At 41.2% G+C, this 17,902-nt stretch overlaps 1 protein-coding gene across 13 annotated transcripts in view; it reads right to left on the reverse strand.

Moving 5' to 3' along the window:
- atp11c (ATPase phospholipid transporting 11C) overlaps positions 1-17,902 on the reverse strand; it is an 80,100-nt gene that overhangs the window by 10,029 nt on the left and 52,169 nt on the right. For all 13 annotated transcript variants that reach the window (XR_007036291.1, XM_047353237.1, XM_047353235.1 and 10 more), the window contains 19 exons: positions 15,319-15,369; positions 14,864-14,928; positions 14,693-14,774; positions 14,469-14,613; positions 8,516-8,713; positions 7,281-7,451; positions 6,801-6,991; positions 6,073-6,144; positions 5,904-5,977; positions 5,701-5,804; positions 5,433-5,614; positions 3,903-4,169; positions 3,153-3,330; positions 2,959-3,061; positions 2,703-2,848; positions 2,441-2,500; positions 1,350-1,477; positions 279-414; positions 118-183 (listed from right to left, as the gene is read on the reverse strand). Coding sequence is in view for 12 of the 13 variants with exons in the window: in XM_047353237.1 (XP_047209193.1) it covers positions 118-183; positions 279-414; positions 1,350-1,477; positions 2,441-2,500; positions 2,703-2,848; positions 2,959-3,061; positions 3,153-3,330; positions 3,903-4,169; positions 5,433-5,614; positions 5,701-5,804; positions 5,904-5,977; positions 6,073-6,144; positions 6,801-6,991; positions 7,281-7,451; positions 8,516-8,713; positions 14,469-14,613; positions 14,693-14,774; positions 14,864-14,928; positions 15,319-15,369 (2,419 nt within the window). In the remaining variant the exon portion in view is untranslated. The remainder of the gene's footprint in view (positions 1-117; positions 184-278; positions 415-1,349; positions 1,478-2,440; positions 2,501-2,702; positions 2,849-2,958; positions 3,062-3,152; positions 3,331-3,902; positions 4,170-5,432; positions 5,615-5,700; positions 5,805-5,903; positions 5,978-6,072; positions 6,145-6,800; positions 6,992-7,280; positions 7,452-8,515; positions 8,714-14,468; positions 14,614-14,692; positions 14,775-14,863; positions 14,929-15,318; positions 15,370-17,902) is intronic.

The raw sequence follows: 17,902 nt of genomic DNA on the forward strand, positions 1-17,902 counted from the left end.
GTATTGTTGGGTATTGGATTTACACCCTAAATTCAAAAATTATGTACTAAAAATGTACATTTTACAGGACTTTATTATTAGCATTTTAGCTTTCACGCTACAGTTTAGAAGTGTTACCTTTAGCGTTACAGTGAAGACGAGGACGGTGAAAACAATAGTTCCATATGACCAGTTCCCAAATACCTGGAATCAATTAAGATAGACAGGATGTGGTGAGGACACTGTCCTCAATCAATCATTTTGTCACACTTCTGTTCAGCAGTTGGGTGAAACCAAACCTGGCCGTTGTCCTGAAGAGCTGGGTTACTGAACAAAAATCGAACACCAAAGAAGAAGACTAAGCCGTGGAAGAGTCCAAGTGCTGTCCAGTAAAGGAATAGTTTCCACCTTAACATAGCGTTCTTAGCGATCTCCCTAAAATACATTTATAGGAAGAAAAAAAAAAAAACATACAATAGATTGGTAAAAACTCACAAACATTATAAATGTTAAGTGTGAAGTAGTCCTGGAAATGCTATTTAGGAGTCACTTTAGCAGCTTCATAAGTATTTTATGTATTATTAATAAATTTTTTACTTGATTTTTGATTTGTTTAAACCACTAAAAAGTGACAGAAACGTCATGGAGGCAAGGTATCACAAAAAAAAACTTTATTTTACAGAGACACAAAGTCTGCCGTCTACATGAATGTCATTTTGGGCATTTGATGTTGATTTTAAACAGTTTTTTTCCCAGTATGATTAGATAAGATAAAACCAGTGATTTTTATAAACAAGAATTGGGTGAAAAAGTTGGAGGTTTTGGTGTATTTTTTCATATCCACAAAGAGTCAAAGTTATAAATACAGAATGAAATACACACACAGCAACATTTTCTTAAATGTCCTTTAGACAGACTGCTTTTTGTAGCAATCAAGAAATCATCAACATAATTCTGGCTGAATATTTAACAACTGTTGCTGGTTTACTGACATGAAAATTCAGGACGAATCTTAAAATCTGGGTTTGTGCCAGGGAACCAACAAATTAAATTTACTCAACCATTTCTGATATCAGGAATGTTTAACAAGCTAGCCAAAAGAACTTGTTAATGATTACACATAGCATGTTTTTCTGCAAAACCCCCGGAAACGTATATCCAAATATTAGTGTCCACATACTTTATACTAGTATGTATAATGGATTTGAGAAAATTGTTGAAGTTGTTTGACTTCACAGTCTATTCAAAAAAACAAGGATTAATAAGACCAATAATGCCTAATGTATAGCCCAAAAAGAATTTGAAACGTGTCAAAAATCTACCTCCAGCCAGAACTGCACCTTTAAAAGGGTGCAGTACGTTCGGCTTACCTGTAGAGGGTGGAGTTGTCCAAGAGAACCTCAATGCAAATGTGCTGCTCCAAAAGGCTGTAAGCCAGGATGGGCATGGAGGTGAAGCAGATGTTGTACATCGTCAGATAGGCTGCATCATACAGGGGCTGGGGAGGATGGGAGCAGGAAGAAGGATTGGTAGGAGAAGGAGGGGTGGGGTGACTGGGGATTAATATAAAGGAGTAGAAAAAACTAAAAAACACCAGCATATCTTAAAGGAGGTCACATAAGGAAGCTTACAGACAACTTTCATGAACTTATCACACAACTGTTCTGTGGGTCACAAGACAGAATTTATATGAATTTCTAAATAAAAAATGTCTATTTTTGATCAAAGGTTGTCCCGGTATAAAAACAATCCAAAACATGCACTGGAATAATACACTATATAATTTATTTTTAACTAATTAGTTGACTCATACAGAACCATAAAAAAGTATTTGCTGACATCTGAATGGTACAAAAAAGAAAAAAAATAGGATTTGGAAGTGGCCTCGTCAAAGTCAGCACATAAATCAGAATGAGGTGCTGTGGCATGAACTAAACCAGGATGTTCATGGTCGAAAATCCTCCAATGTTTCTGAATTCAAACTATTCTGTAAACATTTGCCACAACCAGATTTTACATTTTGGGGGTGATTACTTTTTTACATGTGGCCAAGTTAGCTTGCATAGATTTCAACCCATAAATAAAAAGAATCATCATTTTAAAACTGCCGTTTTATATTTACCAAACTTTGTCTTATGTTAAAAACTGTGAACAAGTGAAACCTGTAATGTACTTTTTTACAGCGCTGTAGGCTCTCTGTGGCGTATCAATAACAAAATTCTTGTTATACCCATCCTAGTCATGCATTTCATAAAAGTTGACAATAAAAACACATCACTAAGACTGAATCATAGTGATGTTCAAAGTACTTATGCTGGCAAAACCGACAGGTCTGGATTATTTTATCAGAGGTCAAACTTCACAGGGCCAATGGGGAGGGGTAATTTAAAGGGAAACAGGCTCAGTCACTTTTAATGCTCAGAACATCTTCAAACCTGATTGCTGCTAAGGAAAAACTCACTTGCTGGGAAAAGCCACAGAAGAACTGGTACAAAAACTGAGGTAAGATGAAGCAAAGATTCTGTGGACGTAAGAAAAACGAAATAGTTATCAGGAAAGTCTCATTTTAACACAAATGTCCACTCATTTTTTATTACTATTACTATAAAACGTCTTACAAAAACCAACAGATCAATTACTTATCAGATTTATTCAGTAAACACAAGTTTTACAAGCAGTGAGTCATCAGAACATTAAAAAGGTAATATTTCTGTTTAGCTTGCCTTGTAAAAGAAGTACTGTACTAGGTGTGCAATGCGAACATAGTAAAGATGTCCATGAGCCAACAAAAGTTTCTTGAGGTGCTTGAGTTTGGGGATAGCATAATCACTGTTCTTTACTGCCTGTCGACCCTCTTTACCCTTAATACCTGAAACAACAGATCCAAAACAAACAAAAAAATCTAAAAAGATCAAAAACAGGATAACTGTAACCTGCACCAAAGGATTGCAGTCACCGACATTTAAAGTGATTTCTTACCAATACCAACATGAGCTTCCAAAATCATGCTAACATCATTTGCTCCATCACCAATGGAAAGAGTAATTGGGCTGCCTTTAGAGTTCTTCACCAGTCTAACGATCTACAGATACAGCAAAATGGAGAGTTACATGCTGCCAAGTGTTCAATGCAAGACGTGATAAATCGAGTTTACTGAAATAAACTGATCTGACCTGAGCTTTCTGCAGAGGAGCCATGCGGCAGCACAGCACAGCCGTGCAGTTCTGACAAATCTGCAGAAAGAGGTTCTTGTAGAGGCTTGAATTGGATTCAGAGGATGAACTGAGCACCATCGACAAAGAAGCTCCATCAATGATAAAACCAAAGCCATGGCTGGCTACAGACCAACTCCTACAACACAGGGGTAAAATCTGGAATAAATTAAAACTTCTTATAGAAACATTTTCAATATTATTATTATAAAATGCCTTGCTAAACTTTTCAAGACGTTTTAAAGGTTTTTAAATGTATGTTATTGTGATTTAGCATGACAGAAAGACAAACTAGTGTTCAACTGTGGGGATGCTACTTTCTTCCAAACATGGACTGAAAAACTGGTCGCAGTTTTACAAGGAGATGTCTGGAGTCATATGGAGGACAATACTAGAAGAAAGTTATGCAAAGCAGGTAGAGACATGCCCCAAAAGAAAAAGTGGTTTTAAAATATGTTGACTCAGGGGGGCTGAAGATAGATGCCACAATTTTCAGATTTTTACTTGTAGAAAATTTGAAAACCATGCATCATTTTCCTTCCATTTCACAGTTACACACAGATTTGTGTGGGTCTATCACACAAAATCCCCAGAAAATACACTAAACGTTGTTGTTGTAACAAGACAAACTATGAAAAAGTTGAAGGTTGTTAAGTCTTTGTGCAAGGCACTTCATAAAGGTTATTTTTTTTGCAATGGTAAGGTACCAACCTGGTTATTCCTAACTTTACTGGTGGTGCATCTTGAACAGCTTTCTTATGGTACTCAAGTAACAGATCATGCAGCCTTTCTTCCCGCCTCCTTCCTCCATCCTCAAGAGTGCGCAACGTTAGCTCCAGCAGTTCTGTGTTTTTCTTAAACAATCCACAGGCATAGCAAGTGGACTTGGCCGTCTCCATCTTGTCCCCCGTTAGGACCCAAACCTTCATGCCTGCTACCTGCAGAGCCTCCATGGTCTGCGCTGCCTCGTCCTGAAGCCTTTGGGTAAAAATAAATAGATTAGAAGACAATGATTACACTTCAGTAAGTAAAAAACAAAAAAGGAAAACAATACAACCAAAGGTAATAATGTAACTTCAATTAGTTTAGTTTTGAACTCTCTTTTAAATCTGAGTTGAGGGTTCCAAACTTGAGGTTGGGATTCTACTGTGTCATAAAATATCAAGTGACATTTAATAAGCTGATCTCCATAAATCTAAATTAAAAATGTTTGTTAATAGCATAGTTTAGCCAAATTTGTTGCAAGAGACAAAAATAGTAGATAGAAATGATGTCCTTGTTGCATTGACGTTTGTTTTTACATTTTAACTAGTGAGGGCTGGAGTTATAGGCCTCTGCCACTGTTATTGTGTAAGTTGGAAGCTGAATATTTTTGAAAATGTGCACTAAAGGCAGCAACATTTAAAGTCTAACTTTTGTTTTATGCACTCCATTTGTGACTAGCTTACCTCTTTGTGCAAGATTATAGCAGACCTACCCTATTATTTATAAATCTTTCGGTTGGAGTAACAAGAAAAAAAAAACATCCATAATCTTCTCTTGGTCCTAAAAGGATGACTGGAGCTGATAAATGGAAAATGCAGGGTTTTAAACAGCAAATGACAAGTCATCTTGTGCAAAACAACATAACTATCATTTTGTAAAGAGTAACTAATAGTTTTGTATTTCAGTAACTAATATATACTACTAATATTTTGAATTAAATACATAAACCTTCAGCCCAAGGAGACTAATTATTTATTCCTGTTCTAGGATTTTATTTATCTTTTGTTTAAAAACAATAACAGGGTTATTACCTATTTTACCGTATTGCACTTGCTATTATTTTAAATTTTAACTGAAACATTTAGATTTTTTACATTTATTTATATGTTAACTATTTGTGGAAAATGAAATAAATGACCTTAAAAATATTTGTTTGTTTCAGAATTGTCACTATAAATTCTTTATATTTATTTCCTGTTTTCTCACCACATGATTGGGCTTCCTCAGTTTGTCATCCTCTCTAATCTTTTGATTTGCCCAATAATTCTAGTTTATTTTTGCTTTATTTCCAGTTTCTACTGTGTTGTTCCTGTCTGCCTGTTTTCTATGAAACATGCACAAGTTAAGGTAAACTAATTGATTCACATTAATTTGGACTATAATAATATTTTTAATTTGAAATATAATGTTAATGAAAGGAAATGCATTTAAAAACACTGTAGCTATTTGAATAAAGTATGTGGGGGTAACACCCACTGATCTTCCACAGCAGTAGCTCCTATTAGGGTCATTTCAGTCTCGACTTGGTTGTAAACATCCATAAGCTTCTCTTCTCTGTCCTGCAAAGCCAGTTTAGCTTCTCTCAAGCCCGCATCTGCATTTGCATACTCCTCTGCACTGAGATGTTTGTAGGCCACACACAATGTGCGATAACCATCCTGAACAGAGATTTAAAAAAAAAACCAGTTGGTAAAAAAGTTACAACAACTTGGATATGCAGAAAGACCATCTGTTTTGCACTCACAGTTGCGTTTCGTTCCACATGCATGCGAATCCTCTCCACCTCCTCCTGTCTGACTCGAGGGAAGATGGAAGAATCTGCTCCCTTACAGAAAAGCAATATGTCACCTAAACACAAATATGAACAATTACAGACATGTTGAGGGTAGAGCATAAAGAGTAAATCAGACAAAAATGCAATAAATCAGATACAAGTCTTAAGTTCACCTGTTTTAGATCTGACCATTACACTCATTCGTCTTCTCACAGGGTCAAAGTTTAACACATGAAGTAGCTCATACCTTCAAGGAGCACACAATGGCAAGAAAGTTAAAAAAATAAATAAAAGTGCATCACTAAAACTGTCCTGACAATCCAAATGGTGTAACTGACTTACGTTTCAACATCTTTATTCCTGTTAAGAATTTTCATATTTTTACTTTCAAGGCCCAGAAACGTGAAGCCATACCTGCAGATGGAGACAAATAACTGCGAATGTACCATTTCTTAGACATGCAGTTTTGCAATTTGTGCATGATTAGGGTTTAAAACTAATGACCACTCAAAATCCAGTTTCTCAGAAAATTTGAATGTTACACAGGACCGATCAAAAGAGATTCTCAATACAGAAATGTTATATCACGACTATGATATACCCTGTTCAGTCATGGGGTAGACTGCTGACGTGACAGTTTTTCCAGGAGACAGACACGGACATCTTCCACAAGGAGGGTAAGCCACAAAAACTCTTTGCTAAAGAAGCTGACTGTACAGAATCCATTATCCAAGCAGATTAATGGAAAATTGAGTAGAAGAAAAATATGTTGTAACAGAGAAAACTGCAGCCCTGAAACGGTTGTGAAACAACCAAGAATAATTCTTTTTTCTTTTCTCTTTGAGAAACTTAACTTTGAGTTTCCATTAGTCATAATCATCTACATTTATAGAAATAACGCTTTAAATTTTTCTGCGTGAACTGAAAAAAATATATTAACATTTTTATGTTCATATAGTTTACTGAGATGCACCTGTAGACAACAAAACTTGTCTTTCCAAAATGGATTCATTCGTATTCAAAAATGTCATTCAAATTGATTAATCCACAGCAGCTCCCCTCTTTTTTACCTCATGGCTCCCTGAACCAGGGCAATCTCATCGGGCGAGGAAGCTATGAAGCCCCTCTCTTTCTGTGGGGGATGTAGCACCTCTTCATCGGCCCCTAAACCGTCTACCTGGTCTCGGCCGTTCTTTGTAGACTCCTTCACCTGAACGGTGTGGCACAGACAGAGGGCACGAAGAAACAACTCCTCCCTCTCCTAACAACACACCAAAAACACAGCGTATTTAATGGAACTAAAATAACACAAATGCTCCATTAAAGCTAACTCATTTTAACTCTGGTGAATTGACCATATTATCAGGTGATGGTCTCCAGAGCACACAGACACTTTTTCCACTCCTGGTCAACTGCATATGGTGACATGTCAAAGGGGCTACACTCGGGTGACCTCTGAAGGGTCTTTCTGACCAATGAGCTATGTAATGGCCATATGTTAATGCTTGTGTGACTTTTTATACCAGATGGTGGGGCAACACAACACTCACCGTGCCAGCTTTCTGCTGTACTTTGTTTACAGGTCCATCTGTGACACAAACCCCGTCCAACTCTGAGCTGTCTTCCCGATGCCGGTACTGGAAGCCATCGATGCAACATTCTATGAACTCCATGTTGTTCTGAGTGAGAGTGCCGGTCTTGTCTGTGAAGATGTACTCAACCTGCAGGAAATATGATGGAGGAAAATGCATATAGAAAAAAAAAAAGAATTACATTGCATTTATGAAATTCAAAGGGTGTCAAATCTTACATTTATTTAACATTTTAAGTACAAGTGCTCAAAACAGGTACTTTTTGGGCTAATCAAAAATAGCACAAAAAGAAAATTAATTGGTGGTTTTGCAAATCTACTACCACGCAATTTATTTTTACAGTAACAAAAATCACACGCCGTCCAAGTTAGACTTTCTTTAAGTAACTTAATTTTCTGCCATCTCCCCTACAAAACTTGAGAAAAACCAAATTTCATTATTGATTTTTACATTTTATATTAACATTCCAATATTCTTATGTTAATGTAATACAACCCGTATCTCCAAGAATCCAATACACTGCAAGGAGTTTCATGCTGCGTATGAATCAGCTTATTACTGGCATCAAGGTATAAAGAGACAATTTTAAAACAACTAAAATGTTCCGAACAACAGAAACTGTATGACAACGGCCTGTTAAAAAGGCAGAAGAAAAAGTGATGCTATGACTGAAACTGTATTGAGCAGAGGAACCCAGTGCTACACCCCTCTAACTATTGCTGCACACTGCCAGCTGACTGGCTGAAAGAGGAAACCTACAGTATTCTTCGTTCACAAAAAAAAAAGACAAATTTGGCTCTGTCGAATATTTTCAGTTGCAAAAAATCCACAGTCTTAGTGTGTAAAGGAAATTAGCATAATTCATCACTCATATTGCAGCAATGCTGTTGTAAATCTACAGCTGGCAAGGTTATTACCTGCAGGCTCTACCAGAGCAGGTGGCCCCACTGATCAGCCAGCTAATATCAGCTTGTTATACTCATGTATCACTCTATAAAAAGCAGAATAGCTGAGCGATATAATACTCTGCACAATAAGCACTTGAAAGCAAATGATTAATTCTATGTTTTAAACTGATGTTTAAAGTTTGTTTCTTGTTTAATGTTTAAAGACTATATCAACAGAAAATATGGTTTATATAACATTAACTTTGTCATTTAAAAGCCTTATTTGAATTTGCCCTCCAGCCTGACCTGTCCCAATTCCTCATTCAGGTCTGACGTGTTGACCAGCGCGCCCTCTTTGATTTCAGGGTCGAAGAAATCTTTGTCCCATGTGATGAAAAAGGACCCCAAGAACTTTTGCATCTCAACGGTGACGTACATGGACACCGGAATGATGAAGTTGAAGAGCACCATGAAGGACAGGAAGTCTGTGAACATTTTTAGGTACTGTTGATATAAAAAGGAAAAAAGCACAAAGTTAAAAGCAGTATCAAATATCAAAAAAACTTTAAATCTAAGCATCCGCTACACAATTCTTTGGTATGTTTTTTTTAGGGCTGGTACTTTAACATGTTGATTTTGATTATTTAGTTACAAAACAAAATAACATAATAAAAATATTGCAATTAATTGGACTATGAAATGTAAACATATGCTGTCTGAACTAGTATTTAAATGAGTAATTAAGGTTTTTATCATTTTTCTTGTTGCTTTTTGTTGTTTTTGTACTTTATTTCTGCCCTTGAGTAATTATGGAGCATTCAGACAGGGTGTGGAGGATCTTAAGAAAAATACATTTTATGCAGAGGATCTAAACATGCAAAGACTCATTTCCATTCAAATGCAGTGGCTATAATGACTGAGCTTAGTTAAATGGCTTTCATGAAATGCTCTGTATTACATAATTTTATTTTCCCAAAATAGTTTCATGATTTAGAAGACTATGAAGTGTGAAGCTGCAGGTGTACTGGCAGTAAGACATTTTGAAAGTACAGCTTGGTGCAGACTGGTTCCACTCCACTCATCCCATTTTACAACCGTTACAACCGTTTGCAGCAGGTCCAGTTGGGGCTGAGCAGGGCCGAAATGTGACGTGAACAGACTGCTGTTCACTGATTGGCCATGGGCGTGGTCAGCCGTGAGCAGAAAAACAACCACCATTTTTCAACCTACAAAACAGGCAAGCCATGGAATCCTCACAAGCAACCAGCAAGTCCAACCCTTGGTGGATTGAGGCGCATCATATTCAGAGCTGATGGCTGGAGGTAGGGCTTGAAGTTAAACCTCCAGCTGTCAGTGAGTCGATGGAAACAGTAGGTTTTGTGCTGAGTAGAGCAAGGGTGAATGGAGTGGAGCCATGCGGTGATGGAAATATCAATGAAAAAGAGACAAAAGTGGATCTGATTCAGTAAGGTTTTATGAACCACGGCATAAAAGCAAAGCCACATTAGTCCAGTTTCCACTCAATAAGGTAGAAACTTCTGTACATCATTAAAATACCAATCTTAAATGTCTATTGATTCAATCATCAAAATTAATGTTAATTTAAGCAATTTGCCTATTGGGTCACATATTGCCATCTCGCCGGTACGGCGGAGCCGGGGTCCCACCCTGGAGCCAGGCCTGGGGTCGGGACTCGTCGGAGAGCGCCTGGTGGCCGGGTTGCTCCTCGCGGGACCCGGCCGGGCCAAGCCCGAACGAGAGACGCGAGGCCATCCCCCAGTGGGCCCACCACCTGCAGGGGGAACCGTGAGGGACCGGTGCAAAGAGGATTGGGTGGCGGACGAAGGTGGAGACCTCAACAACCCGATCTCCGGATGCTTAGGCTGGCTCTAGGGACGTGGAATGTCACCTCGGTGGGGGGGAAGGAGCCTGAGCTTGTGCGGGAGGTCGAGAGATATCGACTAAAAATAGTCGGGCTCGCCTCCACGCACAGCGTGGGCTCTGGAACCCATCTCCTTGAGAGGGGTTGGACTCTCTTCTACTCTGGAGTGGCCCACGGGGAGAGGCGGCGGGCTGGTGTGGGTTTGCTTGTTGCCCCCCAGCTCAGCCGTCTCGTGTTGGGGTTTACCCCAGTGGATGAGAGGGTTGTATCCCTGCGCCTTCGGGTTGGGGAGAGGTCTCTGACTATCATTTCAGCCTACGGGCCGAGTGGTAGTGCAGAGTACCCTGCCTTCTTGGCGTCCCTGTCGGGGGGGCTGGATAGTGCCCCTCCCGGGGACTCCATTATTCTGCTGGGGGACTTCAACGCCCACGTGGGGAACGACAGTGACACCTGGAGAGGCGTGATCGGGAGGAATGGCCTCCCCGATCTGAATCCGAGTGGTGTTTTGTTATTGGACTTCTGTGCTAGTCACGGATTGTCCATAACGAACACCATGTTCAAACATAAGGGTGTCCATCAGTGCACTTGGCACCAGGACACCCTAGGCAGGAGGTCGATGATCGACTTTGTTGTCGTATCATCAGACCTTCGGCCGCATGTTTTGGACACTCGGGTGAAGAGAGGGGCTGAGCTGTCCACTGATCATCATCTGGTGGTGAGTTGGATCCGCTGGAGGAGGAGAAAGCCAGACAGACTTGGCAGGCCCAAGCGCATAGTGAGGGTCTGCTGGGAACGCCTGGCGGAGCCCTCGGTCAGGGATGTATTCAACTCCCACCTCCGGGAGAGCTTCGACCAGATCCCGGGGGATGTTGGAGACATAGAGTCCGAGTGGACCTTGTTCTCTGCATCTATTGTCGATGCTGCTGCCCATAGCTGCGGCCGTAAGGTCTGCGGTGCCTGTCGTGGCGGCAATCCCAGAACCCGGTGGTGGACACCGGCAGTAAGGGATGCTGTTAAGCTGAAGAAGGAGTCCTATCGGCTGTGGTTGGCTTGTGGGACTCCTGAGGCGGCTGACGGGTACCGTGAGGCCAAGCGTGCTGCGGCCCGGGCTGTGGCAGAGGCAAAAACTCGGGCCTGGGAAGAGTTCGGTGAGGCCATGGAGAAGGACTACCGGTTGGCCTCGAAGCGATTCTGGCAAACCGTCCGGCGCCTCAGGAGGGGGAAGCAGTGCTTTGCCAACACTGTTTATAGTGGGGGCGGGAGACTGCTGACCTCGACTGAGGACATTATCGGGCGGTGGAAGGAGTACTTCGAGGATCTCCTCAATCCTGCCATCACGCATTCCGTGGTGGAAACAGAGGCTGGGGACTCGGGGTTGGACTCTTTCATCACCCAGGCTGAAGTCACCGAGGTGGTTAAAAAGCTCCGCGGTGGCAAGGCTTCGGGGGTGGATGAGATCCGCCCTGAGTACCTCAAGTGTCTGGATGTTGTAGGGCTGTCATGGTTGACACGCCTCTTCAACATTGCGTGGCGGTCGGGGACAGTGCCTCTGGACTGGCAGACTGGGGTGGTGGTCCCCCTTTATAAGAAGGGGGACCGGAGGGTGTGTTCCAACTACAGGGGGATCACACTCCTCAGCCTCCCTGGTAAGGCCTACGCCAGAGTATTGGAGAGGAGAGTCCGACCGATAGTCGAACCTCGGCTTCAGGAGGAACAGTGTGGTTTTCGTCCCAGCCGTGGAACACTGGACCAGCTCTATACCCTCTACAGGGTGCTCGAGGGTTCATGGGAGTTTGCCCAACCGGTTCACATGTGTTTTGTAGACCTGGAGAAGGCATTCGACTGTGTCCCTCGTGATGCCCTGTGGGGGGTGCTCCAGGAGTACGGAATCGGGGGCCCTTTATTAGGGGCCGTCCGGTCCCTGTACGAGCGGAGCAGGAGTTTGGTCCGCATTGCCGGCACTAAGTCGGACCTGTTCCCAGTGCATGTTGGACTCCGGCAGGGCTGCCCTTTGTCGCCGGTCCTGTTCATAACTTTTATGGACAGGATTTCTAGACGCAGCCAAGGGCCGGAGGGGGTCTGGTTTGGGGACCAGTGGATTTCGTCTCTTCTTTTTGCGGATGACGTGGTCCTGCTGGCCCCCTCTAGCCAAGACCTACAGCATGCGCTGTGGCGGTTCGCAGCCGAGTGTGAAGCGGCTGGGATGAGGATCAGCTCCTCCAAGTCCGAGGCCATGGTACTCGACCGGAAAAGGGTGGCTTGTCCTCTTCAGGTTAGAGGGGAGTTCCTGCCTCAAGTGGAGGAGTTTAAGTATCTCGGGGTCTTGTTCACGAGTGAGGGAAGAATGGAGCGGGAGATCGACAGACGGATCGGTGCGGCTGCCACAGTAATGGGGGCGCTGTGCCGGTCCATTGTGGTGAAGAGAGAGCTGAGCCGAAAAGCAAAGCTCTCAATTTACTGATCGGTCTACGTTCCTACCCTCACCTATGGCCATGAACTTTGGGTCATGACCGAAAGAACGAGATCACGGATACAAGCGGCTGAAATGAGCTTCCTCCGTAGGGTGGCCGGGCACACCCTTAGAGATAGGGTGAGGGGCTCGGAGTAGAGCCGCTGCTCCTCCACATCGAGAGGAGCCAGTTGAGGTGGCTCGGGCATCTATACCGGATGCCTCCTGGACGCCTTCCTCGGGAGGTGTTCCAGGCACGTCCCACCGGGAGGAGGCCCAGGGGACGGCCCAGGACACGCTGGAGGGACTATGTCTCTCGGCCGGCCTGGGAACGCCTTGGGCTCCCCCTGGAGGAGCTGGAGGAGGTGTCTGGAGAGAGGGACGTCTGGGCGTCTCTGCTGAGTCTGCTGCCCCCGCGACCCGGTCCTGGATAAGCGGAAGACGACGAACGAACGAACAATTTGCCTATTGGGTCACATATTGCCATCTCGCATAAAGGCAAATAATCATGAATAACTGCAAAGCCTCAAATAGGTCAGCAGTGGCCATTTGTTTAACTTTTTTTACTTGTTAGTATCAGAGCATGTAAAGTATTATAGATGAAGAAGTGGTCTAAATGTTGCAAAATGCAGCTGTAACCAGTAAATATTTAATACTACAGAGCACTTCAACAATTGTTATAAAGTTTCAAATATGCAAAAGAGCTTTCAGTCTCAAAACAGGTCATTCCTGTAAAGTACTACTTAGCCTATGACATTAGGGTAATTAGGACTGAACAAATAAACAGTTTGGTTCATGCAAATAAAAAAACAAAAAACTAGTGAGCTCTGAAACAGAAAATAGCTTTTGTAAAGAGCACCACAGTGATCACTGGGTTCTCCAGAAGACTGGAATTAGACAAATAAAGTTTCAGTTTGCCTTTTAATTTACTGCTATAGAAAAACAACCTACCTTGTGAAATTACTGAACTTTCTACATTTTGTCACCATCAGCCACAAACTACAATGTAGTTTGTTAGGATATCATGACCAACAGTAAGTCGAGCATAACTGTGAAGTAAAATCTGAATTACACAGTATTAAACTACAGTTTTCAAAGTTTTAAAAAAATAAAAAATAAATCTGAGAAGTGTGGTGTGCTTTTGTACTCAGCCACTTTTCACTGCGATTACAGCTGCAGATCTTTTGGGTTGTCTCTACCAGCGTTACACATCGGGAGAATATTTTGCCAGTTCTTTGCAAAACAGCTTAAGCTGAGTCAGATTTGATGGACAGCGTATAAACGGTAATTTTTAAGTTGTGTCATGAATCTCAATTGAATTAAGCTCTGGACTTCCCCGCTGATGTAATTTTTTTGCAGCTTTTAACAGGTTTTGAACAATGGTGAGATGAGTGGAAACAGATTTAAGATTGAAGGCAGTCTGATTGGCTTTCATTTTTTAAAATAGGAGTATTATTAAATGACCCATCAGATAAAAAAAATATATGCATTTGTGGAAATACATCTACAGCTACAGTCAGACATCCACTTGATCAAACAGCATTTCACTGAAAATAAGGTTGGAAAATCACAAACACTAAAACAAGCAAATACAAAAACTTTCCAACATCCTGTCTTGTGTCAAACACCTTTTAAAATCAGTTTTTTTGTTAAATCAGTAAATTACTTTCTGAGTCATTCTGATTTTTAAATGTTGTAAAAACATTTTGGAAAAATTATGCAAATGATATGAAGTGACAGATGTTTTTCATTGGGCAGACCTACACTAATCCATTATTAAGTTAAAGTTTAAACTTTCAACTGTGTTTTCCAACCCATTAATTAGGTTTGTTGTTGAGTTAGTAATTTATCAGCCACATAAATTTCTGCTTCCAGTTTTAAAATCGTGGTCAGTTCCATCAGTGCTTTAAGAAAACATTTAGTCTCACCAGATTAGTGTCCTTCTCCTTCTGCGTCTTCTCGTTGTACCACGGCTCATCGTGCTTGCTCTGCCACACATACTTAAGGGTGGTGCACACAAGCGCCTTGCTCACCAGGATGAAAAGGTAAACCAAAAGGAAGGCATTGATTGACCTAAAAGAGCAATATGAGTTACGAAAAACAGTCAACCAGATATGTTTGAACTTTCCTCGGGTTCTTGCTACAAACTTACTTCTCCACAGCAGAACGTTTCTGAGATTTGCCCTGATAGTTAAGAGCCATTTTTGTCTCCATTCCAGTGTAAACTGCAACACCTTGAGAAAAACGAGAAAGAAAAGAGAAAAAGAAGGATCAGCATTCTGCCTAAGAACCCATTGAGTTATTCTACTTTTATTTGACTCACCACATATCTTCTGAGTGTTCTTCAAATTTGCTCCTTTCAGCAGCAGGTTTTCTGGGCCTAAAGATCTGCACAATCACATCGGTGGATTAAACGCTTGTTTTGTGATTCAGGAGCTGTGCAATCCACACAGCCGTTTATTCTCTAAATGGGAACCTGGCAGGAGATCTGGCATCTCTTCTAAAATACGCAGTGACAGTGAGGCTGCAGTCTAGGTTTCCCAGTGCTCTTCAGAAGGACACTGGAATTTGTTTGTGGTTATTATGAAGTAGTCAATGAGAAACGCCAGTGGGAGTGCTTTGGAAGTGGCTAAACCCCTGCCTTGTTTGCAATGAAGGATCAATAGAGGAGTGATTTGTTAGAGATGCAAAGGGAAACAAATGGGTGCTTAAGGAACCGTGTTCTGATCTTGCTTCCATTTAAAGTGGATTGAGATGGCTGTGCATGAGAGAACTCACCTCACATCAGGCTCCTGTCTGTTATTGTAAATGTGCATACGGCCCACAAATCTGGAACAGAAAACATCAACTTAGAACATTCAATTGAAACTATTTATTTACATACACTGGGGGAGTTAAACTAAAAACCGAATAAGAAGCCACAGATGAATAAAGGACAGTCTGGACTTTCAGATTTAGTTAATGTATTCACTTTTTCCAGATGCACATGTGTTTAACAGGTAAATTATAGTGAGTGAGAGTTGGATTTTATTTTGAAATCCTGCCCCCATCCCAATCAGGGCCATTCAAAGACTGGCTCGTTTATACATTTTTTTTTTATTCAAAAAGAGACATGCTTTATTTGAAGTGGTGCCAGGTAAATTATAGTTTTGGCCCATACGCGGCTCCATACAAGGGCATAAACCATCACAATATTTCTCTCTTCCTTTCTATACTCTCCACTGTTATTTAGAAAATTACTTTGAAAAAATGGCCTTGACTGTATGCAGAACACTCATGTTTCTCTGTGTTCTCCCCCTCCCTGCCCCCCGTGTGTGCTTCTGCACGGGGCATCAAGACATAAACTGAAAACAATACACTTCCTCTCCTGCTGTAGTAAACTGATAATGTGTGAACACGTACTGATATTTGATCATTTATTACATGCTGTAGTTAATTTGAGGGGGAGGGCAATCCTGTTGCCAGGGGGAGCGCGCCCCTTAAGGTAGGCGCTTCAAAGTTATTTCTTTTTACTAAAGATCAAAATAATGAGAGACTAATTTTTCAAAGAATTTTAAGTACTTTTTACAAATTCAGAAATGTATATACACCTTATATATGCCTGTATTATACTGCTTTTTTTTCTATTCTCGGTTCCAGCACCGCACTGCTCCACTCGACCTCGCTCTACTCAGCCTGAAACCTGTTGTGTTTCCAAGGACTCACCGACGACTGGAGGTGTGGCTTCAAACTTCTAGTTTCCAATGGAAACACAACAAGGCGTCAGCGTCGTGCGCTGTCATCATACCCGACACCATCGAGCTGCTGCTCAATATTTCCGTCAGTTATGATGCACAGAAAAGCCTGGATCTCACGTTGTACCCAAGGGTTAGACTTGCTGACCACGCTCATGGCCAATCAGTGAACAGCAGTCTGTTCACATCACATTTTGGCCCTGCTCAGCCCCAACCCAACCTGCTGCCAAGCAGGTACCAAAAAAGCCAGTACCGGGCCTTAAAAGCCAGTAACTGAAATAGTCGCATAGCGGGCTGAGTGGAGCAGAGCCGGCAAAAGTAGAGCCCTTGCAAAAAGATTGGAGTTTGCAAAGGAACTCATGGACAACGACTTTATTTCTGAAGACATTTTCTGTGGGCTGATAACTAAAATTGACATTTCTGGACATAATGATCATTGTTATTTTTGGAGGAAAAAAGCCCGACAAGAAATCCCAACAGTGTACGTACATTGTATACAAAAAACCCAACCATTGTTTTCTCACTTCCTGACGTGACATTAAAACAGACCTAACATTTCCTGTTTTAGGTCAGTTAGGATTTCCAAAATTATTTCTATTTGCTAAATGCAAGAACATTGAAAGAAGATTACTTTTCGTTCTCAAAATTCAGGAGTTTACATTCATCAATATTGAGATTCCTTTAAACAATTTGAAAAAAACACAGATGGTGATATTAGAGCGTTCTAAGCTTCTAAACTGCACCATTTCGGTTAACTTAAGATACTTTTGTGACCTCATATGGTAAAATCAAGGGAAATCTGTCAAGATATCAGCAGAAGTATTGTTGACCTCCACAAGTCCGGTTCATCAGTGTGTAATACCGTATTTTCAGATACCTAAACGTGCCACGTTTGTATCTTCAAACAATTATATGCGACTATTAACAGCATGGGAATGTCCGGCCATTATACCATTCAGGAAGGGCACGGGTTCTGTGTCCCAGAGATGAATGTGTTTTGGTACAAAATGTGTGCATGAACCCTACAACAAAAGCAAAATATCTTTTGAAGATGCTGACTGAAACTGCTATGAGACAGTGAAATGTTTCCTGTACTAACACTGGGAGAGACTGGTGCAAAATGGATGGTAGCTATCTATCTACATCGTGTGGAAATATTGAAAAAACATCTGAAAACATCAGCTAGAAAGTCAAAGGTTGGTCACAAATAGATTTCCAAATCGACAATGACCCTGTGTATCATATTAGTCAGAAAGTGACTTAAGGAGAACAAAATCAATGCTTTGGAGTGGCCACCACAAACCGTGGATCTCAGTCCCAATGAACATTTCTGGGGAGAGTTGAAAATGTGTGTGTGAGTAAAGCAGCCAGAAACATGACTGAGTTACATCAGTTCTGTCAAGAGGAATGAGGTAAAATTCAAACAAATTACAAAGTGAAGTTTGTGGAAGAAACCCAAAATAATTGACCAAACCCATACAGTTTAGAAGGCAATTATACCAAATATTAAGGATATAAACATCTGAATTTGTAGTAATTAAAAAGAATCAATAAAAAGTTATCTCTAATTATTCTGGCATTTAGCAGATAAATGTTCTCTGTTAATTCAAACTGACCTAAAACAGGAA

This window comes from Girardinichthys multiradiatus, chromosome 23 (assembly GCF_021462225.1).
Source record: "Girardinichthys multiradiatus isolate DD_20200921_A chromosome 23, DD_fGirMul_XY1, whole genome shotgun sequence".
Lineage (NCBI taxonomy): Eukaryota > Metazoa > Chordata > Actinopteri > Cyprinodontiformes > Goodeidae > Girardinichthys > Girardinichthys multiradiatus.